Source organism: Calonectris borealis, chromosome 3 (genome assembly GCF_964195595.1).
Source record: "Calonectris borealis chromosome 3, bCalBor7.hap1.2, whole genome shotgun sequence".
In the NCBI taxonomy this organism is placed as follows: Eukaryota; Metazoa; Chordata; class Aves; order Procellariiformes; family Procellariidae; genus Calonectris; species Calonectris borealis.
Genome location: NC_134314.1, coordinates 56,044,923 through 56,072,187, shown reverse-complemented (window position 1 = coordinate 56,072,187; position 27,265 = coordinate 56,044,923). Strand labels below are relative to the sequence as shown.

The 27,265-nt window shown below is 46.9% G+C and overlaps 2 protein-coding genes across 3 annotated transcripts in view; one reads left to right on the top strand and one right to left on the bottom strand.

The window, feature by feature from the left end:
- ROS1 (ROS proto-oncogene 1, receptor tyrosine kinase) overlaps positions 1-8,066 on the top strand; it is a 75,117-nt gene extending 67,051 nt beyond the window's left edge. The window contains exon 44 of the mRNA XM_075148086.1: positions 7,857-8,066. Coding sequence (XP_075004187.1) covers positions 7,857-8,001 — 145 coding nt within the window. The 3' untranslated portion in view covers positions 8,002-8,066. The remainder of the gene's footprint in view (positions 1-7,856) is intronic.
- A 12,628-nt stretch (positions 8,067-20,694) lies between these two features.
- Positions 20,695-26,830, bottom strand: VGLL2 (vestigial like family member 2). Of its 2 annotated transcripts, XM_075148083.1 has the most exons (4): positions 26,750-26,830; positions 24,129-24,420; positions 21,890-22,405; positions 20,695-20,748 (listed from the first exon to the last, which is right to left on the bottom strand). In XM_075148083.1, the coding sequence occupies exons 1-4, from the start codon at positions 26,828-26,830 to the stop codon at positions 20,708-20,710; spliced, it is 930 nt and encodes a 309-aa protein (XP_075004184.1). In that variant the 3' UTR covers positions 20,695-20,707. The 2 variants fall into 2 exon arrangements, with proteins under 2 accessions (XP_075004184.1, XP_075004185.1); XM_075148084.1 differs by lacking the exon at positions 21,890-22,405.
- Between the last annotated feature and the right edge of the window lie 435 nt (positions 26,831-27,265).

The window sequence follows — 27,265 nt, the reverse complement described above, 5'->3', positions numbered from 1 at the left end:
TTAGCAGGCCTGATGCTGCTTGGAGTTGGGGAAAGAGGCTGTAATATAGGTTGTCATCCTTTTGGTGGAGCAGGCCTGGCACAGATGTAACATGCAAGGATGTTAGTTTCAGTGCAAGTCTCTGGTTAGCGTGTGCCAGCTAAGGATGATCTTTCCCCTGCTGTTAACTTGCTCAATCTAGGCAAATCATTTTACTGGGATGACTTAATGTAAAAACCATTATTTTACCAAAATTTCAGGTTCTGCCACACAACAGAGGTCACAGAGAAGAAGCCATCGCTTTATTTGTTTGCCAGGGACAAAAGTAGCGTTCTTAGAAATGGCCAAGTTATTGAAAAGGAAAATATGGATTGAGGCTTCCACAAAAAGTTTCAGTTTGAATGGTTAAAATTTGAAAAAGCAGTTTACTACAGAAAATGTGGTTGTATAGTGGACTTTTAAGGTAGTCTTAATAATAGTGGTACTCCATAATGTACGTTATATTCAGGGAATCTGTTGGCGGTGGTCACTTTTTAAATCAGACTCCATTAATCCTGTTTATAATAATCTAGTTGGTACAATCTGGCCCACTGTGGTAAGCAGGCCAATTCAATGCAGGCAGAGCTTTGGCAATAGCTCTCAGAGCTAGCCTGTTTTGCTTGGCACACTCTCTCCCCGAGCCTTACCCTTTTCTCCACCAGACGCTCTGTTCCCTCTTGTGGCTTCCCCCCATTCTTCCCTTTCCATAGGCTCTGCCCAGCTGTTTTTGCCACAGACCCACTGCTGGATCTGCATTGGGATGGGAAAACAAAGCAACTGTGTTCATGCTTCCAATCAATGTTTTTATGCTTCAGTTCTTGAAACTCCTCCTTAACTTCTCCTCAGGCTCATTTGGTGATTTTCATACAGGGAACGCCCATCAGGAAACAGTATAGCTTGAATTTTATTCATCTGCATGCCATCCTTTCATTTAAATGTATTTGAAAAGACTAAACACTTGGTAAGCTCTTTACATGTCTCTCTAATGCACATACTTACTTCACCATGTATTCATAGTTCACCTGTAAGTTATCTCCCTCTTTCCCCAAGTACAGTCTTCAGAAGTTCGTTAACATGTTATGCTGTGTACTTGGCTGAAGGCCTCGAGTTCTGGTGATGTCTTAATGTTGTTGGATTATCTAATCAGGGGCACATGCATGTCAGTTTTCTGTAGCTCTCCAGCCTTTAATTAATCCAACATTTTTTCTGCCTGTGATGTAAATCTCGCGCAGCAGAGTTCAGCGAAACGTGGGCTCCAGAAGTGCGATTGATTTAAGCAAGAACCAGTAATTCAGGTTCTAGTCGAGCTTCCAGACTAAAATGTGTGCTCTGTTATGACCCTGTCATAAACAGTTCAGGGCATGGAATATGTCTGTCTGTGATTTGTAAAACACTGTATAATAAGTAAGCGATTTTTAAAATTTGCATTTATTTTTAGCTGGGACTATGTGAGGTACTTCTTGTGTTTGTAGTAGTAGTAGAAAGATGACAGCCAAAACAAATAATCCAAAAGACTGTTCCATGATGGATTGCCCTGGACAACATTTTCCAAAAATGCTATGTGGTCATTGGCCTTTGTGTGTAATGAAACTCCTGTCATGAGCCTACTGCCAAGAAATGTTTGCTCTCACCAGGAGACTTGGTTCCAAAAGAAAGAGCCAAATGTCAAGCAAAGTGAAATGACAGGCCTCAAAATAACTATGATACTTAGCCCTACATGGAATCATACATCTTCCAAATTCTGTTGAACCTTACCTACTTCTAGGTAGCCACACCTTTAGCAGGTCCGTACATGCTGTCGGTGCTATTTCATAGGTGGAAGAGCTGGAAAACATCAGATTTTCTCAACAACATTAATGCCAGTGCAGTACGACACACAGATTGCAAGTGTGGGTGAACTAATACAGGCAGTATGTTAGTGGTCTGGACAGCACGCTAACAGGATAGCATGGGGATGGCAAAAGGGACACCGGCTTTGTTATTGCAAGAGTTACCCTTCTAAAGGAGGCATCAAGCAGCAATAAATATGCCTGAGCAATACCAGCAGCTCCTGGCATTCCTGCTTCAGAAGGGAGGGAAGCAAACTCAGGACCAGGAACAAGTCTACCAGTTTAGAGTTTTTCCTTCTTGCTCTTATAGGCTTTCCCAGGACATTGATCATGGGCATTAAGTAGCATTAACAACAATTTTTTCAGTGAGGGAAGCACTATCCAGCTGGAGGACTGAGACCCCAGTGGGTTTTGAATCCAATGGGAATTGACTGAGCAGAGGCTCGGGCACCAAAGTCCTCATTCATTGCTGAAAGATAGGCTGTTCTTCCCCAGTTTCAAGAAGTGAAAATGAAATGTCATGAATCAGCATGCTAACAGGATGGCCCTGCATTGCTGTAAAAATAACCAGTCCATCTATTTTCAGACATAACTTTTTACATTTGTACATACAAGACAGCACTATATTTTTTCGGGTCCCAAGCGTGCCCCTTCATGGATGGAAACACCTGTTTGTTTTGGCAAACATCTTTGCCGACATCAGACAACTGGGCATTAAGCAGCTGGAGCAGCTCCCTGCCTTTATGACCCAGGAGGACTATTCTTATCAGTGCTGCTCCCCGCAATCCCTTTTGGACCTATAAGGAAAAAATGTCCAATTGCTCAGAAGCTGTGTCACAGTACCACACTCTTACTGCTAGAAGTGTCTCCTCTGGCGAGAGGAGATGCAGGGCAGTTGGAGGGAGGAAATCCAGGGCAAAAGACTAAAGACTGAAAGGAAACACATTTGGCCTCAAAACCATCATTTTTAAATACCTAAACTGGAGATGTTGCTTGAAAAATGTGGGAAGATAAAACAGTTAGGATTTTGTAATGTTCCCTTTTTTCGCTTTTCTTTCCAAAGTCACTGACTCAGTGTATTTACTTTTTTCAGCAATTAAGGTACTTGATAAATGTCACCTTTTTTTTTTTTTTTTTTTTTAAATCTCAGTGCAAAACTTTGTATTGATGTGATTTGCTATTAAAATCTGGAATCAGTGATTTCACCATTAATTATATGTTTGCCCTCTCTGCTGTCTGAGTAATATTGATTTGCTGTTCCCTGTGTAAGAGTAATCAGTTTATTTTCCTAAAACCAGCTGCCTTTTTAAAAACTATTCTGCACACCTCTCTGAACTTAAAGTAATCACTTGGACAAACGGAAGCTTCTCTAAAGTAAGATGTGTTGATAAGAGACATTTTTAAAACCTTGTATCTAGTCTCCTTTGTACTTTTCTGAAATTCAGTAATCCTCTTCCCCACTTAGCTTAGTGAGTGGCTGACCCAAAGCCAGTGGAGGTCAGAGAAAAGGCTTCTTCCAAAACAGTGAATGGTTACAACGCTGCAGGAAAAGGGGGACTTGGTGGTGTGATTGTTTCTTATTTGTCCCCTAGACAAATGCTGTTTGATCGCAGAGAGCGCACGTCAACCATATGATACTGCAATGAAAGTCATGCTAATATTTTGCCTTGGACTGAGGAAAAAAAATCAGGTTATATGATGTTACAAGAGTTGACATTTGTGTAGTATGGGTGTATCGATATAAGCAACTAAAACTTAGGCACTGCATTTATGCTGGCTGTTTGACAGTCACCAGAGAGTTGTAGACAGTTTCAGGGGATGTTACTGTGTAAAGGTAAGGATGTGAAATAAGCATCTCCACAAAGGGACTGATTCCTCCTTTCTCTCTCCATTGACTGGTAAGGCAGCCTAGGCAAGGAGCTTAAACTGGACACGTAAGATCTGGGTGATTAAAACTTATTAAAATGAATCCTGTTTTGTGACCTGGAGAAGGGGGGTGCTTTCCTATTTATATAGCCTTATTGTATTGCAGCAAATGTGACCTTTTTTGGTGCTCTTATATTATAAATGATAAAAAACAAGATAGAGAGGTTTATATCTGTATTTCCCAAGACAGCTTCTTCCACACAGAGGTTTCAGTCCACAGATCTCTGAAAAATCTATTAAAATAAGAAGAAAGACAGGCAGTCAATGCTTCAAGCAGTTTAGTGCAGTGGAAATGCGGGATGAGCAAAATTCTCACTTTTGGCACCTTTAGTGTGTGACAGAATAGTAAAGCTTAGTGAGTCACCCTCAAAACATGCAAGATAATATGCTTCATTAGACAGGAAACACAGATATATCTCCACTGATATATAATACAGAGTGGAGTATTAAAACGGATATATATTTGTTCTATTTATATTCTTACTGGCAACATGCAGAAACTGAAACACAGCACCTCCAGCTCCAGGTGGCCAGCAGGTATCAGGAAAATACTCTCTCTACAGGAACTATATCCTTGAGCTAACCAACCTAGCTGAGATGGAGAAGTCAGGGTTCAATAGCCACCTTTTTCATCCTTAACAAAGATATGTCATCAAGCGCTTCTTTTGAATGTGTTGACTGTGGGGTACATCTTTCAGCCGTGCCAGTAAGTCAGACAGTCTTTTGTTTACTACCATGTACATTGTGTGGCAGGGACAAAGGGCAGAGCATGTATGGGAAAAGCAAGAGGATATTAGTGGGAAAAAGTAAACGTGGCTACACTTCTAAATACCTTAACATATTGAAGGTGCTAAGCATTGTACAGGATTGTGTTACCCAGAATTAGTAACGTCTCAGGCTGGCTACTTAGCTGGTGTAAATCAGTGGCATCCCACTGGTTTCTACGGAGCTTTGTTAGTTTGTGCTAGCTGAGGATCTGGCCCTGAAATAGCTGTAATAGAAGATCAGTATCACTAGGTCAGTTTGCTCAGTCTCTACCAATCAGCTTTTCTACTGACTTTTTTTTCTTCTTATATGTTGTCACCTTCTGAACTTAAACACCCAAAAAACCATCTGCTGATCAAGACACTGTAAACATTTACACCCTTCCAGGCAGGACTTCAAAACATGTTGTGAGCCCACACAGCCTACGGAGCAGGCAAGGAAAGACACTCTGTGATCGGGAGACAGGATACGTGACCCAGCTCGGCACTGCAGCTGCCCTGCGGCAGGAAGCAGCCGACTGAGATGCTGAGATTGGGAAGGGGGAAGCACAGATTTTATCAGGTTAGGACTGGTCTCCTCAGAGGAGGCTAAGCAAGCAAACTCCATCCTTCATTAGTATGAGTCAGGCGATCACAGTTTCTTGTGTCAATTAACGTGGGGCTCTCTAAAGTAAGCTTCTGCGTACCCCTGGAGAGATGCATTGTAATTAATTTACCTGCAGTTTGGCTCAGATGTTGTGCTTTAAGCACACCACTACTAGGAAAAGTGTCCAGCAAGGTCAAAGCTACATGCATTTAGAACCTGAGATAGCAGTACAGTGCTGAGCTTTGAATGCGCCATTTTAGTTATTGGAAGCAGTCTACCTGAGAGAGCACAGAGCTCAATGGGAACCTGCTTCTCAGCAGAGTACTTTTCAGCCTGTACAAAGCTCTGGACTGGCAGAGCTAGCCTGCCTCATGCCCTGAGGTAGGTTGTTTAAAGCAAACGTGGGTAACTCTACACTATGCAGCAGTCCACAGTGTAGACAATCCCTCAGGATTTAAGCATTTTGGAGTTGACTCCCCAGCACGACTTGAGATTCCATGAAGGTGTTCCTTGCACGCCTCCTCTCGGGGCATTTGGTTGGCTCAGCCAGGCTTTGCTTGTGAAATCTGAGGGGATCACATCACATGGTTTATCCTGCATTTACTCACGTATAACCCAGCATGACTGTACATCAATCAACTAATTTTAGCAATGTTAAAACTGAAAAGAAAAGAATGTTATCTCATGAATATACTGACCTGCCTCCCCACTCCAGCTTCTCTCTATTCTCCTTCAAATTCTTAACGTTTTTTTGGAAGGGGCTTCCAAAGATTATTTAGAATTCTCTGCATTGGCTTATGGCTTCCCAGGGTGTTGGTGGTGCTTCTAACTCTCACATTTCTGGGGGAATTCCACAAGATATGATTGCTCATTTTAAGTATCTGCTATCTCCATCCATTATATACCTAAGTGAGCAAAAATTATTTGCTTGCTTTGCTGACTTACATGAGAGGCAAGCATTGTACTACATAACTTGACATCTTTGCATAGATTTTTTGGCTTGTACAGCAGAATGGTGCTAAGCTTTCATAGGTGCTGAACACTGTGCTGAGATGACACAACAGTGAAGGAAAGGGCATTTGTAGTCAAAAATCTCATTGTGAAAGTGGCAATGTAGCTTGTATGTGTCATGTCATAGGAAAAAGGACATCAATATTATATTCTTCCTCTGTCTTTGGATAGGGTAAGAATATTCTGCAAAAATAGTCTTTCTTGCTTATTTTGTCCCCAAAGCTCAAAAAGTAAAACCAAGGCAAGGTGTTTGATTTTTTTAACTCTTTTTCTCTATAATGAGAAACGCAGTGGGGCATAGGCTGAAAAAGGATCATAATATTTTATATATTCTGTAGTTCTTCAGAACTGTTGGGGAAAGAATTAGTAATGTATCTATATATCTGGTAAAAATATCTCAGTGACCTCATACTCACATTTGTGTAAACATCACCTCATCAGTTCCAGATACTTATACAGGAAACAAATCTGAATGCTCCTCTAGTGTTCTATACTTAGGCAGGTCAGCCGGCATATGTCTGGTCTGTAAATACCCAGTTTTAATTGGGTCCTTATTTTAAGGTTTCTCTCTTAAGAGTTTGCTGCAAACATGCCCTCATATTTGCCAGTGTGCCTTTTCCAAAGCAACTTGCCCCTGAGGGTTCCCATTAAAAGCTTTATTAAACAAAAACCAAATACAAAGAAGAGCTGTACTGCTTGGTAAAGGCTTAGTCAGGATTGAATTACTAAATATTGCCATAATAGTCCTGAACTGACAAAGTGAGTATCAAATGATTTTTCGTAGCTGTCAGTCATGGTGGTATGTGACCACAGTTTGCTCTATGTCTCAATCCCCATCTTGCTAACAGGTTTCTAAAATCAAAATTCTCCTTCAGACTTTCTCTGATAATCTTTCATAATGGCATGCGGAACAAACTTCTGACTTTATAGGTTGGGGGTGTGTGTGATTATAGTGACATAATAAATTGTATGTTGCCTGGTGCAACAGCACAATGCTTGTGATTCTTTTGAACAGATAACCCTGAATGTCACGTGCTTAATTTTCCACTTGTGAAGTAAAATAAGGAGGGAGTGTAATAAAAGAAGGTACATGTTACAAAAATAAATGCAAGAAATAGCAACAATTATAACTCGAGCTTAGTTAACTTAGTTATAACTTAGTTAATCATTTTAACATTTTTAAAAAGATATATGCCCTGCAATAGCTTTCAGGCAACTCTGTATATGTGAACAGCATCAAATTAGGGAAAAAATATGACGTTTTTAGAAATGGGAAAACCACACTGGATTGCCAAGTTCAAGCTTCTAGAAAGACAGAATATTACAAATCCTTTAGAGAGACGGTATGTAATGATTTAGTAGGTAAAAAACTGCCTATGTTACAGGACTCTTTACCAGTATTATTAGCAGGATTACACAAAGGTACAGATTAAAATCACTTTGGCTTTATGCAGGCTATCTTTACTAACAAAAGAAGCAAGTCATGTATTTGTAACTGTATTGCTGCCTGTGGAGGTATGAATGGTGATGACCAACCTTCCCTAAGTGATTTGCTTAAAGCTATAATCCACACAGGCAATAGCAGAAAATAAATTTGAATCATCAGTTACTCTTTATGCAGTCACTAGACCAACTTTCTCCAACAGCTGTCTGATTTCGTTTGCTTTCTAATACTACATGTATATCACTGGGCTGGTGTCTTTTTTTTTTAAATGCAGGTAGTGATGATGTTCCATGTGCAGATTCGGACAGTATTCTTTCAGCCACGCTAATGGAAACAAGGAATCAAGAGGGCTTAAATTATTTGGTATTAGTCAAAGAAGGCAATCAAGACCAAGGAAGCATCAATTCTGCTGAAGTTAGTTAAGTCTGGTTCCCTCTGTTTGAAAGAAAGAGGGAAACAAGAGAAAAGGCTCTACCAAAGAAGACATAAGCCAAGGAAAATATTCTGCACATCGCCATACTTACAGAGATGTCTTTAAAAACCCCAGCAACTCTCTAAAACACTAAAACCACCAGAAAATATCATAAGGTACTGAATGATGGGTAGCAGAATAAGACAACAATTACATATTTTTTGATTTTCTACATGTTATGGTTTGGGTGTTTCACAGGAGATAGTTTAAGGGAATAACACATGTAATCAGACAGCAAGTGATTTTACTGTGGTGTTTATTAAATTTACGCAATCACATATGCCTCAGACAGAGGCAGTCCTTCCAATAAGGGAGTACTGGTATACTGTTTCAAAGAAGGGACCAATTTGCTCATGAAAACAAAAAACAGTTGAAATCTAGCCTCATTGTACACAAACAAGGTTTTACAAATTGAAAAACTAACATAAATTCTTGTTGTATTTTTATGAACTCCAAATCAGAAAGCAATTGAAGAAAGGTGACTGCGTTGTCCACTGCTGAGGATGGTCTATTTCAGTATTTAATTTAAACAAATGCTTGCAATCATCTTGAAGTTGCACAGCGATTGATCTGTGAATCTAGACAGTCCTGTTTTCTTACATTTCTTTTCCTTTCCCTTTTTAATGTTCGTCATCCTTGCTTATTTTTTATCAGACTGGGTGAAGAAAGATACTTTTCCTTGATGTGTTTGGAGATCAAGTCAATGTATATAATAAAATGATATATAAATCATTACTGAATAAAAGATAGCAATAAGCTTTTTGGAACATTTCATCATGAACAGTAGTTTGCAAATTATGCAGAGCTATTCACTGACATCTGTCAAGAAGCTAGAAATGTGCTCTGATTTTATGCAAATATTTGATAATGGGGGACACTGAAGGCACCATCTGATGTCAGAATGTATACATTTTTAAGATGCAACTCCACTGAAATCAAGCTTCAAATGTTTCTTAAATGGAGATTGAATACAGATGAACAAGAAATTTGGTTTTTGGATGTTTTACTCAAACAAAATAGAAATTGAGTGCTTTTGAATTAGGATTCTTCAAAGTCCCTGACAAAGCCCATTCGAGCAGTCTATAATTCTATAAATATTTTTTCTTCATCTACAAATTAGTGTAAAAGCCAGATTTGCTAATAACAGCAATTGCAGCACTTCGCTATGCTCACCAAACCATAAGTGACGGATAAATAAATAAATACTGTATAATGTTTCCTTCCTCTTCAAGTGCTGCTTGATTGATTGCACAGGCATTCCTTCCATTTCACTAACTTAAACATGAGTAACATTTACTAACCAGGAAGAAACCAGGAAGTTCCCAGTCCTGTAGTCACCACCCCTGGCTGACTTCACGTGCGTACATAATTCCACTTAACTCAAGAGGACTGTTCAGTCAGCAAGCCACAAACAAAGATTTTGAAAACCAACAGGACTTCATATGATATATTTTTCTTTAGCAGGAGAAGCTTTCAGTCCTGCCAAAGTTTTGTCTAGGCAACACCTCTCACAGGCTCGTGACTGTATCTGTGATGTGATGACCCAAGACAATTCAGTTTCGTGTAGGTCTGAGTTGGAAAAGAATCATGCAAGAGCCTATCCAACATGGGTTAGCGGGCAAGGCGAGTGTCAGTGACAGACAGCAGTCAGAAGTAACGCCCGTGAGGTCTTTAAGTAGTCACAAATACCCAAAGCGACACAGAAAGAACAGAGGGGAAGGTAAGTCTTGCTTTGTCCACATTTTGTAAGTGTTGCAAGACAAGACTAGTTTTAACGGAGGATTTATCACAGCATAATGAGGAAGAAAGTGTCAAGTTTAATGCATTGCCAATAAATGAAAGCTCAGGATATTGACCAGTAATCTATGCATTTTGCACCTAATAGTGTGAAAAATGTATTGGACGGGATAAAACACAAATCTCTCAATCCAAATCTAAGGATCCTGAAACTTGCTGAATTCAGTGGAAGACACAATCCCTAACCTTCCCCATAAGTGCAGTGATCTGAGGCACGCTCAGTGATACAATGTCAGCTCCGAGCATGGCCCTACCCATCACTCCGTTCTTCCTCTCTCATTTCGCTGCCTGAGAGAATGCAAATGCAACTATTCCACTGAGTTATGGTAAAGCTGAATTTGATTTGAGCAAACTTACCTCACTTGCATCCACCCATGATGCTACTTGCAAAGAGTTTCTTAATCCCTCACGTTTCTGTATCACCCTTCTCTTTACACATCTTCATCATTTCACCTTCTCTATCTCACTGAAGTGATGCTTCCTCTTTCATTCAAACTCTTCATGGTGGTTCACATTTTGCTCATCAACTCTTACTCACTATCAGGAGGACATCTCTCGCCTTCAAGCAGCCAGCCCCTGGTGACAGTTTTCGTAGCTACTTTTGGACACAGGAGGGGAGTTACACATGAAAGAGGTGATGAGAATGAAAAACCTTTTTAGCACATTCTCTCTTGGGCAGGAAAATGGGCACTACCTGGCCTGTGTTTGTCTCTGATAGTTGGTACCTCCTCCTGTGGCAGATCAAGGGAAAGAGTTAAGAAAGCCTTGAGTTCAAGTATCTTGACTTTCAAGGCTATAGGTTTTTAAATAAGCGTAAATGGGTTTAAGGGCGATAATGTCATTTAAAGGAAGTATGTGTTTAGGGGAGAAAAGAATCCTGACATATCAGAAAGGTTAAATGTGAGATAAGGGTACAAGTGAAGCAGTTGTTGTGACCACACTTGTGTGACGTACTGCTGAGAGATTCATCCTCAAGCGTAGAGGCAATAACATGCATTTTTACCTTCTTCATTTAAGGAGTATCGTGAGACTGAGTCTAGGGTGTGATATCTATGTAGAAAGAGGAATTCTTTTGGGGTTCCCTTGTAAGTCAGAGGAAGCCATCTAAATAAGAGGAGAAACCTGTCCTGGGAAGATTCCCTCTGCAAGAGCTGGAGGAACCAGAAAGTGATGTCTGAAGTCTGAATCACAAATGCATAGGGGTTCCTGTCAGCAATTCCAAAAGCTTCTTAACAAAAGCATTACTCTCAGGCTAGTATAAAGGAGATGGACCCAATCTTCACCTGCTGTAAATCAGGTTAAATACGTTAAGCTACGCTGATGTACAGCAGTGGAGAAACTGCCTCCAAGTCTTTAGCTTCTCAAGATTTGGCCTGAGACAGATAGATCTATGCGCAGCCAGTTCCTGAGCAAAAGATGCCTAATGTCCCTAGGCCTCCTCCTCTCCATTTTATTGCTGAACACGACATTATATGGTGTGGAATATCTCTTTGGTTAGTTCCAGCCATCTGCCTGGATGTGTCCCCTCCCAGCCTGCACCCCCAGCCTATTCACTGGGGAGGCAGAGTGAGAAGCAGAGAAGGCTTCGATGCTGTGCAAGCACTTTTCAGCAATAACTAAAACATTAGTGCGTTATCAGTATTATTTTGGTCGCAAATCTGAAACAGCACAAGGCGAGCTGCTATGAAGAAAATAAGCTCCAACCCAGTACAGTCTCTAACCTTCCCCAGGAAAAGGAGACGTGTGCCCCAGGCGCTGATCAGGGGATGCCCTAGGTGAGTCTCTGGGTCGCAGCCGGTTACTGTCTCAGGCTCTTCCTTGTTCCTTGATGCCAGCACAGACACTTGGCGAGATCACTGAGCAATGATGGTGAGCATGCTTCAGGATGTGATACCACACACAGCCCAGTAGTGCTGGGCTCTCAAATGGCAACGACTGAACTCTGAGCCGTGCTTGGACAGACATGGACATACTATGTGGCTTTAGTTGGCTTATTTAATCTCTCAGCTGCAGACTTGACATCCATATGAGTGGATGAAAAATATTTACTGCTACCTATGAATAGTATTTACTACAACATAACACAAATGCTGTGGTGATTAATTAAAGTTTGTAAGTTATTTTGTAAATGTGAAGGGCCAGGGCAGATGTTACTTATTTACTAAGGCAGCATTTTCAGTGGCATCTATCCTAGGTCTGCTATCTTCAATCCACTTGGTCTACAGCAGGTGGTAACATCCAACCATCAGTGCATTTCTGTTTTTCAGGGTTGCTTGCAAGGGCTTTTGAGCTGGCACATACTGATGACCAGATATATCCAAAACCTGTGTACCTCATGCTTTCCATTTGGGACCACGATCGAGATCCTACAAAGGAAAAACCAATGCTTTATGAAAAAAACATTGAGTCGTTACTGGGTCAAAGATAAAGTTATGGAAAGTTTGCATGTAGCTGTTGCTGAGAGATATGCCAGGCTTCAGGGGGATCACTTGCTTACCCCCATGTGCCACAGAGGGAGTGCTCAGCGGTTTGACATGAGCTGTGGGAACGTGGCTGTCAAGGGCTCTGAAGGGAAAACTTACACAGCTTGAAAAGAGGATTTTTTGAGATATGAAAGGCAAAAGACATGTTTGCTTGTATCACGTAGGACTGAAAAACGTGGGCTGTCAAGATGGTTTCTTTGTCTTATTTATATTTAACATTCAGGTGTCATCATCTCTGGGAGACTTTATTGTCAGTCATTCAATGGCATCATCCCAAGATTCAGGGAACTTAAAAATGACCACCAGAAAGGCAAAAGGTTGTGCGGCTATGCTGCTAACGCAAGTGTTTTCTATTAGTCTTTGTTACCTGCAAAAACTAATAAGTGGCGGGGACAAGAAAGGCAAGACCCGAGTTCACCACAGCCTTGCTTATCTGCGAAGCTCAAGCCAGGGCCCAGGGCTGAAACTAAAGTTGTTGTTCCTCAGCTTTCCTGGTACCCTAGATAACAGAGACTAGTAACATCCTCCAGATCACAAGGTCCCTCAAAATTTGGTTCCCTCAACACCTGTGTGGAAGGGCACAAAGATCCTTACAGCAGGGCCACTGCACCCTTGCTTCCCACAGCTGTTTTCAGCAGAGAAGGTTTTACCATCTGTTTGAAATGACTAATGTCTCCAGTTTTTTTCTTTTTTTTTTCTTTTTCTCTGACATCTGCAGCATGCTGCCTATGATGGTTTGAGTCCTCAAGTGTGGCTTTACTGAGCATAACCAGGTGACTCTGATCCTCTGTGATTCAGGGTTATTTTAATAGCAACTGTGAAGGCAAGCTTTCTTCTAAATTTAAATTTACCTCTTTCTACACAAAGCTGATCTTAATTCAGCTATAACGGACCCGAAAATAGTTGTTATAGAAAAGAATGTCTGTAAAATAGCCCTGACAGGTCTGTTAATGATTAAAAAGTTCTAATTCACCTTCATTTCTTTTAATCAATTCTTGAAAGTTTTTCTTACACACACACTCTGGAGTGAGTTGCAGGAGTTTGCATACCAGGTGGATTTTTCAAACGATCATGGCTCTATTTATAATGACACTTGGCACCCCTAACTGACGTTATGTTTTAACTCTAATAAATAACCAGAAACCCAGTGCATCAAAGCCAAGTGATGATGCCAAAATATTGTCATTCAGTGACATGGCTGATACTGCTGTATAAAATAACCTTTTTTATAATGTGTTAACTTCTTCTTCAGGTGACGTCTTCCATTCGGAGGATGTTCATCACTGCCTTCTATCTTTTACAGTAAGAACGGAGCTGTAAAATAGCTACTCTCTGTTTGGATACCAATCCCTTTTGCAATGCTGTTGACATAGCTGGATCTTCTTTTTCCTGCTTTTTTTTCTCTCCTATCTTCCCTGACAGTACAAGTCACTTAGTGCTCATTAGAGATGAGGCCATTGAAACGCCTTTGTTGTCCCATGCAGTAGAGTAAGCAACTACAGTTGCCTCTTCATCCGTCCTATAGGAAACTCAGTGGCATTTCAATATCATCTCGTAGCACCAAAATGTCACTACTCTGATTAAACTCCTGGTGTATTTCTCTTCACATATCCAATTTTCACACCTTTCCAGGAGGGCTGACCATGTGTAAGTTCTCAGTAATTTCCAGTCACAAATATATTTAGCTTTCTCTTACAGAGAAACAGGAGAGGCAGAACTCTGGGAGTCACGGAATTAACCTTTTATGAGAATATCTTCTCTCACATTTTCATATTTCTTCAGTCTGACATCATCACACCCCCAAGGATGGAAACCTACTCACACAGTGCAGCTTTGTGTTCTTGCCAGCTTTGTGCTTTCCTCAGTTTGTCTGCTGACATAGTCTTCATTATCTTAACGGAGGTATTACTCCATAGGTTTTGAGTCTGTTGTTTAAAGCATGAAGAATTATCCTCTACCTGAATCTACTAAAACAAAATTAGTGCCCATCATAAACCACAGTCAGTTGTCAAACACATCCTCTTGCGTACCCCACTCAGAGATGGCTCTTGGCTTTAGTGGCAGCGTCACGAGGTTAGACGTTTCACAGAAGCAAGCTGAGAAGCGACTATTGGTCCTACTTCTTGCCAGCATTCAAGGCATTAAATAATTAATACAGGCATCAAAAATGTGGGAAAAACGACACATTTAGAAATATTTTTAAAAGTTTTTGTACACTTAATCATGTGATCTTGCAGCAGTAAGTTTAGGTGGTCGCTAAGGGGCGGGTGAGGTGTCACCAGGAAAAGGGTTTGACCTTACTGTAGCTGAGTTGTCAGGCCTGCATGCAGTAGTCATCCTGCCACCAAAGTCAAGCTTTCCCACTCCTCACTTATGGGATGGATGCTCATGATTTTTTTCAGATCTTTTCCCCAGGGAATACGTTCTGAAATGCCTACCTATCTCCATATAGAAATGCATTTCTGGGGAAAAGTGTTACTAAAAACCTCTTCAGCATTCTTTGACTCAATTTTATATTACATGAGTGAAATACTTGGTCTTGATGGAAGCAATATAAGAAAAGGTGGTGACAAAGTGACTAGAGCTGCAAGTGCCCTATTGCTACCGTGTTGCACAGTTGTGTTTTGGCTCAGAATCATGCAACTTCAAAGTAGTAGGGGCATGAGAAGCAAAAAAAAATATGAGCAATAAGATGGCTTTTAGAGGACAGGCCTATATGCAAAGAGGTTGTACTGTGACTAAAAACCTATGACTGTTACTCTAAGGACTATGCAAACATAAAAATTGCAAATTTTTATCATCTGATTTACACATTTTTTTAAAATTGCAAGATTGGCAAGTTAAGTGGCAACGCAAAACAATAAAGTACCCTGGGAAATACACTTCCAAAGAGGGCAAACAAAACCAAATACAAGTGCCCTCTTAAACACAGGATTTGCATTTTCTTAGCAGAATAAACTCTCTGCCTTGACTCTCTGTACTCTCACTGAAGCGGAGGTCATGGCTAGTGACAACTGGGAGCTGTTCCTGGAGGCTCTCTTGCCTTTTTAGGTTATGAGGGTCTCTGTGTGTTTAGGATAATATGATTGACGGCTCCACTCCGGCCCCAATTAGCACCCTATAATTTATTAGCTTCTGCTTTCAGATTATGCGCTAACTTCACAAATATTTCAACCACGGAAACAGCAGCTATCAAGTGTCTCTTTCCTGATCCAGCTCACTGGGACTGCAGTTAAATACAAGGAGGGAGCTGTGCAGGTCTGTCAAGAGAGAATAATCATTTGTGTCTGTGCGCAACTGGGGCTGTCGTAGCTCTTTAGGACTCGGCTTGTGGAAAAAAAGGGTTGTTCCACTGGATCGGGCATTAGGGCTTGGTTCCTACCACAGGGGTGGTGCAGGATTGAGACCAGTGTGCTGGCTCTTCTGGAGATGGTCTATGTCCAATTCTGTTTATCATAGAAATACTGATGCTGCAACTCCATGTAAACAGCATTGATATGAAAGTTTGTGTCCCTCCTAACGCCGTTCCTTTGCTCCTCATTGCTGCAGCGTGGGGCCAGAGTAGTAAGTGCAGGAGGGCAGGGCCTGGGTGAGGCAGGAGAACAGAGAGGGGATGAGATGCAGAGTCAGGGCTGGGGCCAGAAGTGGAGGAGAGGAGAAGTGAAGAAGTCAGGGGAGGTGTGATGAACAAGGAAGGTGCCTTGCAGCCATACCTGGGCCAGGTGGGGCAGGAGGAAATGTGCCATGCAGGGGGGAGATGGGGCACCCTCAGTACTATCCAGCATGGTATTACATCTCCTAATGGAACAGCTCTCCTGTTTGGTATTTATTCTGCCTTTACCATGAATGTAAATAGGCAACTGACACATCCCTAAAGAAACGCTCCAGTCCTCATTCAGCCTGTGTTTTTGTGGGCTGCAGCCGAGCACAGCAAAAGGGGGGTGCTCGTGCATGAGCGTGGGGCCCAGGGGTGCGCAACCCTGCACCCCTGCACCTCTGCACTCTGCACCCCTGCACGGGCTCCTCCAGCACCTTCCCCTTCTCCTGCAGGACCTGATGCAGAGAGGGCAGGAGGAGGTGGACATGGCACCCCTGTGCCTCTCCGTTACAATTTGCGCTCACAGGTTTGGTGCACATTATTCTCATATTATGCCTGGCTAAGGGAGACAGTAGAAGGTGCACTGCAAAGGTAACTCCTCCTGTATGATTAGAGATGGACGTGAACAGGGGGACTCTGCTAGCCTGAGCTGCTTGTCAGTACAGTCAGTTTAGAGAAGAGTCTTACCGTGCTGGGAACTAAATTAACAATACAGTTCCCAAGGCTGTGGCCCCAAAGCTTTGGGGCTGACTGAAGTACAGCTTTTTCTTTTTTTTTCCTTTTTTCCTTTTTCTTTTTCTTTTTTTTTTTCTTTTTCTTTTTCTTTTAATTTTTATTTTCCTTTTCCTTTTCCTTTTTCTTTTTTCCTTTTTAATTTTTCTTTTAACAATCCCCTATTCCTATTTCCCTATGCAAAATTGCCTAGCCTACAAAATCAATACCTCCCTCCTCCAAATAATCACAACGTCTCCCTCTCCTTCCCCTGCTGCAACTGCTCCTCTGGGTGGCAGGCCAGGGAAGCCAGCCAGGACACCACAATCCCCCAGAGGAGCTGGCTCGCCCTTCTGTAATTGAAAGGGCACGTTAATTACAACACTTGCCCAGAAAAAGATGCACGAGAACTGGCAGTCAGAGAATCCCGGTGCATCCGAAGCCACCAGCAGCTTTTTCCTCCCTTCTAGGAAGGCACCAACTTTAAGCCCTCGCTAGAGCTTATCATGAACCTAAATAGGACTTCAAAGGGAAGGCGAGAAGGGACGGCAGTCCCTCCTGACCCAAGGAGTAGACAGGGCAGATAGATTTCCCCAGAGACGGGCAGGGCACAGTCCAGGGGAGGCACAGGGGATTACTCAGACTCTCTTTCACCCTCTCTCTCCTCCCGGCCTCCTCCTCTGCTGGGGGCTCCTATGGAAAACCCACTGGAAAAGGAGGTGAGAAGTAAGCAGCGTTGCCCTAAAGCTCTCCCACATTAGGCTGTAAGTGCAGGGGCACATATATTTGTGTCTAAGAGCTCTGAGCCGCATTCTTGCAACTGCAGCTATACTGAAGCAAAACCCTCATTACAATAAAGTGGAGACTGCGACCACAATACTACGTCCCATCCCCACTTCCATCCTTCCCTTGACAGATCACTGTTAACCTCAGAGTTCATTAAAATGGTATTCCTTCGTGGTTTGCTAATTTTCAGTTATTTTCAGAACGGGAGATAAATGTCTGCAGTGAATATGCCCGGAGCTCACTTTGCAAACTCCTGCAAATTGCTCTCACTGGGCAGCAGCAGACACTCTCGCTATGCCCAGTACTGCCATGCTCTGCAGCAGATCCCGTCCCTCCGCCTCCTTCCCTGGATTCTGCACGAACGGGTCGGGAGCTGTGTTTGTTCATCTGTCCCAGCCGGGCTAGTCTGTTTGTCAGGTGGGTAGCTAGAGAGCACAAGCCGGTGCTAACCTCTGCACGACACCTGGAAAGGGGCAGCAGGAAGATCTGCTCTTCAGGCTGCAGGACTGGGGACTCACAGCCCTGCTCTTTTGGTGTGTGACAAGCACGTGCCGGATAAGACGCACATAACATATAAGAAGGGTTTCTTTTGTATTTCCAGATTTCCTGCAAGCGTTCATGATTAAGCAAGTAATAACCTATGATGCAGAGAGGAATAAAATAGACTTGCGAAATGGCACCGAGGTTATTTGCACTGGATTAGGAGCTGTGGCTCCAGTCCTGCAAAGACTCATGCCCAAGCCTTAAAGGTAGGTGCTGTGAGCAGTCGCCCTGGAGTCAGAATAACAGAGAGTGAGCAAAACTCTGCAAGGATTAGCTGAAATAAGGCACGTGTGCTTTCAGACTGCAGTCCATCCAGAGTAGGAGCGTTTTTAAGAAGTTGTTTGCACATTTAACACCTTGATCCACAATCTTGACTTTGGCGTTTGGATGCTTTCACAATACAACAATAAAAAAGAGTACCTGGAGAACAAATGTCGAAACCAATATTCATGTATTCATTGCATAAATTCTCATGCTTGAAAACGTTCATAGTCAAAATGAATTGTAAATGCCAATGAAGTAAATGACCGGTTTGTGCTTAGATGAATATTTCCAAATGTATTTGGGCTGTATTGCCCAGCCCTCCTCATTATGAATTGCGGGGGGGGGGAACAATTGTGGTGAAGCACAACCAATGACAGAGCCAGATTAATCTTTTTGTAAAAAACCTTTAAAAACAGCCTTAAAATCCCACAGACAAATGCTCACAGAATGATCCTGTTACCTCCAAGCCTCTGCAGCAATAAAGTTAAATGCCATTTTTAATTACTTTTCTCCTGCAAAGTGCTGCTGCCTTCTTTCTTGATAGATGCCTCAGAACATTTTTGGTTTAACCGGTAATATAAATTCTGGAGTCCTTCCCTTGCCCTTTACAGCTCGTCTGGGCTCTGGCTAATTGGAGGCTGAGGGCAAAATGCTCAGGGGTACGTCTGGCTGAAGGAATCACGGCAAGTCACCTCCTGCCACTTGCCGAGCTCTGACCGGGGATGCTTATCATACTCCTACTATTAGGATTCCTATTCTTTCCCAGAAATGGAGTTATTGCCGAGCAGAGACCTAGGAGAAGCAAGTCTAGGTTATTCATAACTCCATTTCTGAGATGTAGTGAACATTATGCCAGATTACGTGAGAGTGTCGGAAGGTAAAAACTCTCATCACAGCACAAAAGTCCATTTTCTGCTGTTTCTCCTAGTGTCAGAGGGGTAATGTTAGGACTTTCCTCTTACATGCATTGAACTTTGTCAGCCTTTGAAGACATTACATTAAGAAAAAACAGAAAAAAAACCAAAACACGGTAGTGTTGGGATCAGATGTTTTGCCTGTAAAAAAGTCAGCTTTTAAGTGTAGGGGGAAATTGCCATTTCTACACTGTTTGGTTAATTATTCATCACCCTGTAATAGCATTTTAATTTACCAGTGCAATAGCAATGCTAAATGCTACAGTTCCCTCTTCTATCAGCTTCATGAAGAAAAATCTGTCATTATAGAGCAGCCCCCTTACTTTAACTCATCTTACAGATACACCGTACACTAAACGATTGTAGCACTGCAACAATCTTGCATTTTCTTATCTTTTGTATTTATCACCATATTCTTTACCCACTAAGAAAATATTTTCAACTCTTAGGATTTCTATTTATCTTTAATGCAAAGTAATAAAATAACTCACTTCATCCACACGACAGGTATTTTTCCTATTTCATCCTGAAGTTTCCAGTTTGCCTCATTTCTCTTATTTAGCTTTAATTTTTCATAAAAGCACACAGGGTGAAAGAAGGAGATACCTTTAATGCAGCTTTCCTACTGTTAAATAGATATCTTATTCCCCCTTTCAAACAAAACAAAACAAAACAAAACAAAACAAAACAACTATTAAAGTGACAAAATGACAGCAACGAGTAGACAAAGAGAAATGTTAGAGGCAACTCAGACCTATTGTCCATCACGTGCCTTTCCTTCTGGTGTTCTCCTTAAAGACTGTTGGGTTGAGGGTGAGCCGTTCTTCACGGGTTTCCTTCCTCCCCCTGCTTTAAGAGGGTTTTACTTGCACCAGAAAATGTTTCTTTTAAAAAAAAAAAAAAACCACAACCAAGCAACCGTTTCATATCCAATGCAAATGTTGTGCCAGACTCTGAGAAGTGCCACCTTGGTTTTCGTCTTTCTGGGGTTTGAGCAGTTGTGCATGGAACAGCTGCATCTCTGTAAGCCCAGGGCAGCTGGCCCTGGCCAAACACTTGCCACTCACAACCACAAAGCTGAAAAATCAGACCAGTTCCCTGATAGTCCGAAAATGTTCGTGAGTTCCAGTTCCTTCTCCTTTTACTTTTCTATAATGTAAAGTAAAATCCAGTTCAAAACTGCTAAGTAGCTTTCCCATGTTTGCATTCAAGAAATAATTTTCACTGCCATAAAAAAATATTCACACCACTAAAAAAAACCCCACAATTTCCTCTGCCGCCTGTACGAAGGCCAGTGGTTTTGCATCACCATCCACGACGTCATTTGACTCTTTTAGAGCAGTCTGACTGCAGTTCTGGGTGTGGGGTCTGCTTAAATAGAAGTTCAACGTCTTTGGCTCTCCTCTCGCAACAGAAGGATTTTCCTCTCCGAAATAAGTCTAAAGTACCGTCCTTGCAATGCCAGGTCCTTTTAAGTCCCGTTGTCTTTCCCCGAGCTGCAGGGCCACGGTGGGCTTGGAAAAGGGCAAGGGGGGGATCTGGGAGTCTTTGAGTCAGCACATCAGCTCAGAAGGGATCCACCACAGAAGGAGTAACGGCGAGCTGCAAACCAAGATCAGAAGCTGTTACAAACTGACCCGATTTCAGCTCTGAATGCCACCATGTCTAACAGGCAGAGATCTACAGGGGAGAGCCAGGGGAAGAAGAGTGAAGGACAGCTCTAAAACCAGTATAGATCCTTGCTTTTATCCTGAGGCTGCAAACCTGAGAACGGAGAGAAGAAAAAAAGGGAAGAAGAAAAATAGGTACAGGCGTTTAAGGACAGAGAAAGACAAACTGCATTTCTGCCAGCTGAGATCAGAGAATCAGTCTAACGCAGGGGCTCCCCAGAGCCCCAGGAGAAGGAGCAAGGAGAAGAGCCCAAGCTAGAGCGCGGGCAGGCACACGTCCCTCCTGCCTGAAGTGAGGCCACCGTAAGGAGCCATTTGTGGCTGCAATAACCCAGCTTCAGCATGGAGAGCTGCCCCCAGAGCGGGCCTTCCTTGCCTCCTCAACCACTGACTCGGGAACCGCCACTGCTGGCTATGCCTGTGTCACCTCTGTGTCACCGCTATGGCCACACAGCCTTACTTCCAGGCACCCCACCAGGCAGAGGATATCAGTACCAGGGGAAAACCATGGCGCTTTTTGCTCAGCAAATGCAATTGTGCTTTCCTCTCAAAAACTGGGAGAAAAAAATAAATAAGGAGAGGAGGTAGTTTATGAACCTGCGCGGGGTCTGGAAACGGGCCTGCTCTGCTGCGGCGGCCGGCGCTCCTGCCCGCGGAGCGAGCCAAGCGGTGACCTTTGGGGCGGCTCCGTCCTGCTCCCGGCTCTCGCTGCTCAGGGCAGGAGCCGGGCCAGGGCCAGGACAAGAGTACTTCAAAGCGACCAGCACCCTCAGGGCACGTCTGAGGGTGCCAGAAATTCAAAGGGTGTTATGGGGGGGTGTTGTGTTGCCCTGTCCCATCCTCCCCCTCGCCTTCCTCGCCTGCCTGGCCTAAGAGCCCCAAGAAGGGCACCCAGGGCAGAGCTCGGGTGTCTCCCACGGGGCTTCCACCCCCAATTTATTCCCCCACAGCAGCACCCCATCCACCCCACCATGGGGGGTCCATCCCCACTACTATGGGCGGTGTGAGGGAGGCGGGGAGCAGGGGTGCAGCTGAGCCAGGGGGACCCGGAGGGGCCGAGGGCAGCTCTTTACCTGCGTCCACATTGAGGCCGAGGCTCTGTGCCACATCCCCCGCCGCGTTGGGGAAGGGTCCCGGCGTTGTCCAGGCCGCGGCGGTCCCCGCCTCGCTCTTGCCCAGTTCGCAGGGGGGGCTGACCGGCGTGGGCACGGAGGCGGGGGTGAGGCGGTGGGGGCGGACGGAGGCGGTGGGCACCAGGAGCGAGCCGTAGCGGGGGTCAAAGTGGGGCCCGTAGACCTCGTGCATGGCGGCGGGGCGGGGGTAGGCAGTGCTCTGTGTCCCGATGTAAGGGTGGTGGTGGTGGTGGTGGTGGTGGTGGTGGGCATGGTGCCAGGGCTCGGGGCCGCCCTGGTGCAGGTGGCCGTGCAGAGAGGCCGGTGCGTAGGGGTCGGCGGCGGCGGCGAAGGGCAGCTCGCTGTGGGCGGCAGCTGCCAGGGGGCTGCTCAGGGTGGCTGGGACCGAGGAGGGCTGGTACGTGCTGTTCCAGAAGGACGGTGGGAAGCTGCGCTGGCTCATCGGGAAGGAGCCATCTGGGTGAAGGGAGCGGGAGAGAAAGGAAAGGCAGCAATGAGCACACCCAGCGAGCTCTGATCTCCTTTCCCTAGGGCTCTGCCCCTCCCCAGGTCCCCCCAAACCAGCCCTCGCATTCCCTTTATCCCCCAAACGACTGCCAAACACGAGAAATTGCTCCCAACGAGTACAGATTCCTTTCCAGCTAAACATTCAACACACCTAGCCCAGGGCTTACCCATGAAACTGAAACTGTTTGCTCCAGGTTTCTCTTAGTATGTATTTAGGGAAAAGGCTGTTACCTAAGGTGAGGGAAACATCTCTTTTCCTCAGTAGTGGAAACTGAGTCAGAGCTATTATGCACCGCAGCAATTTCCAGAGTTGGATTTTTCTTGTTTGTTTTTGTAGTAATCTCCCTGTCTAAGCATTTTCCCCAGCACCTCGGAGGATGCCTGACCCTGCCAGGAAAGCGGCTGCTTCCTCAGTGCAGTTTCAAAATGGGCAGGAACAGCACGAGATACGACTAAGGGCCAGCTTGAATTCTCTAAACATCTGGGGGCAATTCCCCCATCTATTACACTGGACTTACGCCTGTTTCTTGGGTACATCGCTAACATATTTGGGAAACGTTCTGCAGATCTTTTGGGATTGGCAGGGCAAAGGACAAAGACCCTGCATTTTCTTTGCCTGGTAAGCTACATGCGAGATGGACTGGTGCTTATTAACAGCACAGAGATAGACATTAAGCAGTATTAATTGGGAATGCACAGTGTTCCTGAGACAAATAAAAACATGCTCCTGATACATGTTTGCCAGGGAGGTACGTCAGTTCTGCGCCCTGGCATACTCAGGAGAAAGGGAAGCGGTTCATGAAGAGCAAAGAACTCTCCTCTCCTGCCATCAATTCCAGCACTGAATACCTTTCGCACGTGAAATATTTAAACTACTATTTCATTCTTAGAAACTACCGACAGCGATTCATGGAGGGGCTGGGAAACCAGCTCTTGGCTGAGCGGGTGGCCCTGTGAGGGAGAGTCTGCAAAACCACCTCAAAACAAGTGCCTGCCCTAACTCTCCGGTGGGTGGAGGGTGGGGAAGGCTATTCCGCTCTGCCCCAGGTACCCCCATGGGCCTGTCCAGGGTGAATCGGGCATGGCTGTGAAGAGCTGCACACCAGCCATGGCCTCGGCCTTGCCGGCACAGGGCCACCACCATGGGCAGGTCTGAAAGCCCTCATTTTCAGAAATTTAGGGTCCTTGTCTCTGCTCCAGCAGCAGCCAGGGTGGTGATACCTGTCGGGCAAGATACGGGGACACACACAATCTGTTTTTTGGTGGTGGGAAGCTGGTGAGATGGTTCCCACATTTGCTTTTTGCTTTGTTCCCATGTTCGATTACCACCGCGCTAAGCTGCCCTGGCAGGGTCATCAGGGGAGGCGCTTGCCACAGCCACAGTGAGGGGGTCCCTCCATGCCTCGTTTGGTTGCAGCCCCCGCCAGGTAAATTGCCTGCGCTGTAAAGGCGACTCAGTCTCCCCGACGGCCTCCCTTGGCAGGGGCAGGGGGAAGCACGGCGTGAACAGAAGGGGTTTTTCTTTGCTTTTTTCCCCTAAAAGAGTCAAGCCGCCCGCGGCTCCCTGCCGGGACAGCGGGCTCCCAGGGGCTGCCCGTCGGGCACCCGCGGCCGGGGGGGGGGCTCTGCCGCCCTGCGCGCCCCACCGCGCCCCACCGCGCTGCGCGCTCACCCCGCCAGGAGCCGGCGTTCCGCGCCGCCTTCGCGCTGCCGAGCGAGAAGCTGCTGGGCTGGCTGAGCGCCCGGCTGAAGTGCTCGTCCACCACGGCGCTGATGTCCCCCTGGAAGTAGGTGAAGAGGACGCAGCGGGAGTTGATGTACTCGGCCTCGGGGGGTCGCTCCTTCTCGGGGCTGCAGTCCTCCTCCTTGATGCTGGCCGCGGGGTGGCTGGAGAAGGAGCTGCTGGCGCTGGCGCTGCTGCCGCTCTCCGGGGGTTCTTGCATTTTGGAGTAAAAGGCGAGTTTCTGGAGGAAAGCGGGGGGGCAGGAAGGAAAAAAAACAGAGCCGGTCACGCAGCGCAGCGCAGCAAGGTGCGCTCCCTCCCTGTGCCAGCCGGGATCCAGCGCCGAGCCCGCTCCTGCGGTCTTTCCGAGAGGATGCAAAAGTCTGACCCCCCAGAGAGGGGGGCTCCAGCAGCACCCTCCACCCCGTAGCTGCATTTCTGCCCTACCCCGGGGAGGCAGCGAAGGGGCTGCAAATAGGGCTGGGGACGCGAAACCGAGAGATGCCGAGCGGGATGGAGCAAGACAGCCTCCCTGCGGGCCAGGCGCCGCCGGGCGGGGGGTTACACACGCGGGTCCCCCGCACGACGTCGCGCACAAGAAGGCACTTTGCAGGCAGGCTCCCGGGGGGACAGCGGCCGCCAAGTGGCTGGGATGCGGGGGGCGAGGCGGGGGGCGTGGGCAGGCGACGGCCGCGCACCCACGGTGCAGCGCCGGCACCGGGGGGAAAGCGAGCGCCCCTGGGTCCCCGGCTGGCACAAATGTGACTGCTGGCAAAATCTGCCCCAAAGATGCCGCAAAAATCTGTAACCCACAGCGGCGAGGAGGGGGAAGAGGAAAAAAAATAAACTGGCAGCCTCAAACACATATCGGGGCAAAAAAAGCATTTCTCTGGCTAGCAAGAAGCTCCAGGTATTTCCTACAAGATTGGACTGTTTTTACTGGATTCCTCTGGGTGGGAAAACAGCGGGCGTGGAGAAGTTTGCTGGATGTTTCCCATCTTCTCTTTATCCGCGTTAGCGTGTCCGCAGCTGCTGGGAGTTTCTTAGAAATAAGCGATGGGACGCGGAGCCCGGGCTTGGCCGCTGAGGGCAGAGCCGTGGGGCGGGCGGCGGGGGAAGCACCGAGGGGACGGGTCAGACCCCTGGGCCAAGACACACGAGATATTTAATAATGTCACTCCTTCGTGACGACCGCCTTTCCACTTGGCTCCCGGCTCGGCCATTGAGGTAATGATCATCCCCCCTAAATAATGTCACGAAGCCGTGCGCGGGGGGCGGGGGGGGTGGGGGTGGGTGGGTTGTTGGTGGGGGGAAGGCAAGGTGGGGGAAGACATCATTTGCTATTTGTAACAGGTATTCCGGACCCGCTGCCAGGCGCTGGAGGTGGCACCCGGGCCGCTACGACGGGGGCTGCGCGGAGCCACGGGGGCTGCGCGGAGCGGGGCCGCTCGCCCCGGCACCGGCCCTGCACGGCGGGGGCTGCCTCCCGCCCCGGGTCGGGGGAGCCGCCGTCTCTATCCATCCCCTTTTTCGTTTTGCTGGGGGAGGAAGGAATTCGTTTCTGGAAAGAAAAAGGGGGAGGAAAAAAGGAGAAAACCAGAGGGCGAAGGAGAAAGCGGTGTGCAGCAGCAGGTGCAGCCCAGGGAAACGAGCCCCGACCCACGCGGGACAGTGCGCGTCCCGGGACGGGCAGTTCCCCGCGCACGACGGGCTGTGCGTGCCGCGAAAAATCCCCGCGGCCGGCGGGATCCTTCTACCGAAATCCGTGGCTTAATCGATACCCGCGAGAGCCCAGGCGGAGCTGCGCGCAGCGCGGCGGCGAGACGTGGCTCCCGGTCACGCAACACCGGCGGGTCTCGCAGGCGACGGCCGTCGCCGGGAGCCCGGTGGGGCCGGGGGATGGGCCGGAGTGCCGCCGCCGAGCGGGCCCCGGGAGCGGGGAGCATCCCCGCAGCCCTGCCGCACGGCAGCCTTGCCCCCTCGGGGCCGGAGCTTCCTCCCCCACTGGGAAACTGCGGAAACCCCGCAGCCTCCCGGCACTCTCGCCTCCCCCACTTCCCGAGGGTGACTCCGGAGCTCTAAGGCGGCTGGTAAAATATCTGCCCGAAGTGGCTCCCGCGGCGGCGGCCGGGATGCCGGCGCGCAGGGGGCGAGCGATGCGCCGGGCAGCCCTCCCCTCCCTCGCCGCTCCCGGCCGGCCCCCACAAGCCGCGGGCATCGCTGCCCGAGCCGCCGCACTCGGGTGGAGCCCGTCCCGGCAAAAGAAAAAAAAAAGAAAAAAAAAAAGAAAAAAGTCCCTAAGAAGCCGTCGCAGGGTTAAAACCGCGCTCTCGCTCCTAAGGCAGCCCGCAGCCCCTCCGTCGCCGCCGGGGTACGTACCCTGCCGAGCCCCGCGCCAAGGTGGGATGCGGTTCTGCTCCGCTCACCATCGCAGGCTCCCAGATCTCCCCCCCCCCTTTCCCCTCCCCTTCTCCTTTTCCCTTTTTCCTTTTGGTAAGGCCCCAGACGGCCATCCTCCAGACGACACCCCTCCCACCCTCTGCCTCTTCACCGCTGCCCCCCGCACGTACCTGGTGATAAGGGCTGTAGGCTGCTGCAAAGTAGGGCTGGGGAGGACCGTAGACTTGGTACATAACATCCAAACAGCTCATGGCTGGCCGCGGCCGGGAATTATTTTTTTTCTCATCAACTCGTGTTCTGCAAAGTGGAGCAGTGCTTGGCGGGAGGGAGGTTCCCGGGGGTTAAGAGGCACCACTCATTGGTGGGAGGAGTGAGGGGGGATGAGACCGCGCTGGGCTGAGATGACACCCCCCTCCCTGACCTCCTTCCCTGCCTCCATCCCTCCCTATAGCGCGGCTCCCTCCAGCAAAGGCGCCGGGGCCGGAGGGGCTCCGTGGGCACCGGGGCGGGGGGTTTCAGCCCCGGCCCCGGGCCCGGCGGGTGGCAGGGTGGGGGGAGCCGGGGAGAGCCCCCTTGTGCAGCCGGGGCTGCCCGGGAGCAGCGGGGCGGGAGGCGCGGGGGGAGCTCCGGCGCCCGCCCCGGCCGCGCAGGCACCCGCCGGCGGCCGCGGGGTGCGGAGGAGCGGA

Excerpts from the sequence above, each read along its gene's own strand:
- VGLL2 (XM_075148083.1), bottom strand. The coding sequence starts at position 26,830 with ATGAGCTGTTTGGATGTTATGTACCAAGTCTACGGTCCTCCCCAGCCC. Across the intron at positions 22,406-24,128 it reads GAACGCCGGCTCCTGGCGGG|ATGGCTCCTTCCCGATGAGC; the intron begins GTGAGCGCGCAG and ends CCCTTCACCCAG. Across the intron at positions 20,749-21,889 it reads CGGCCTCAATGTGGACGCAG|CTCGCCGTTACTCCTTCTGT; the intron begins GTAAAGAGCTGC and ends CTTGGTTTGCAG.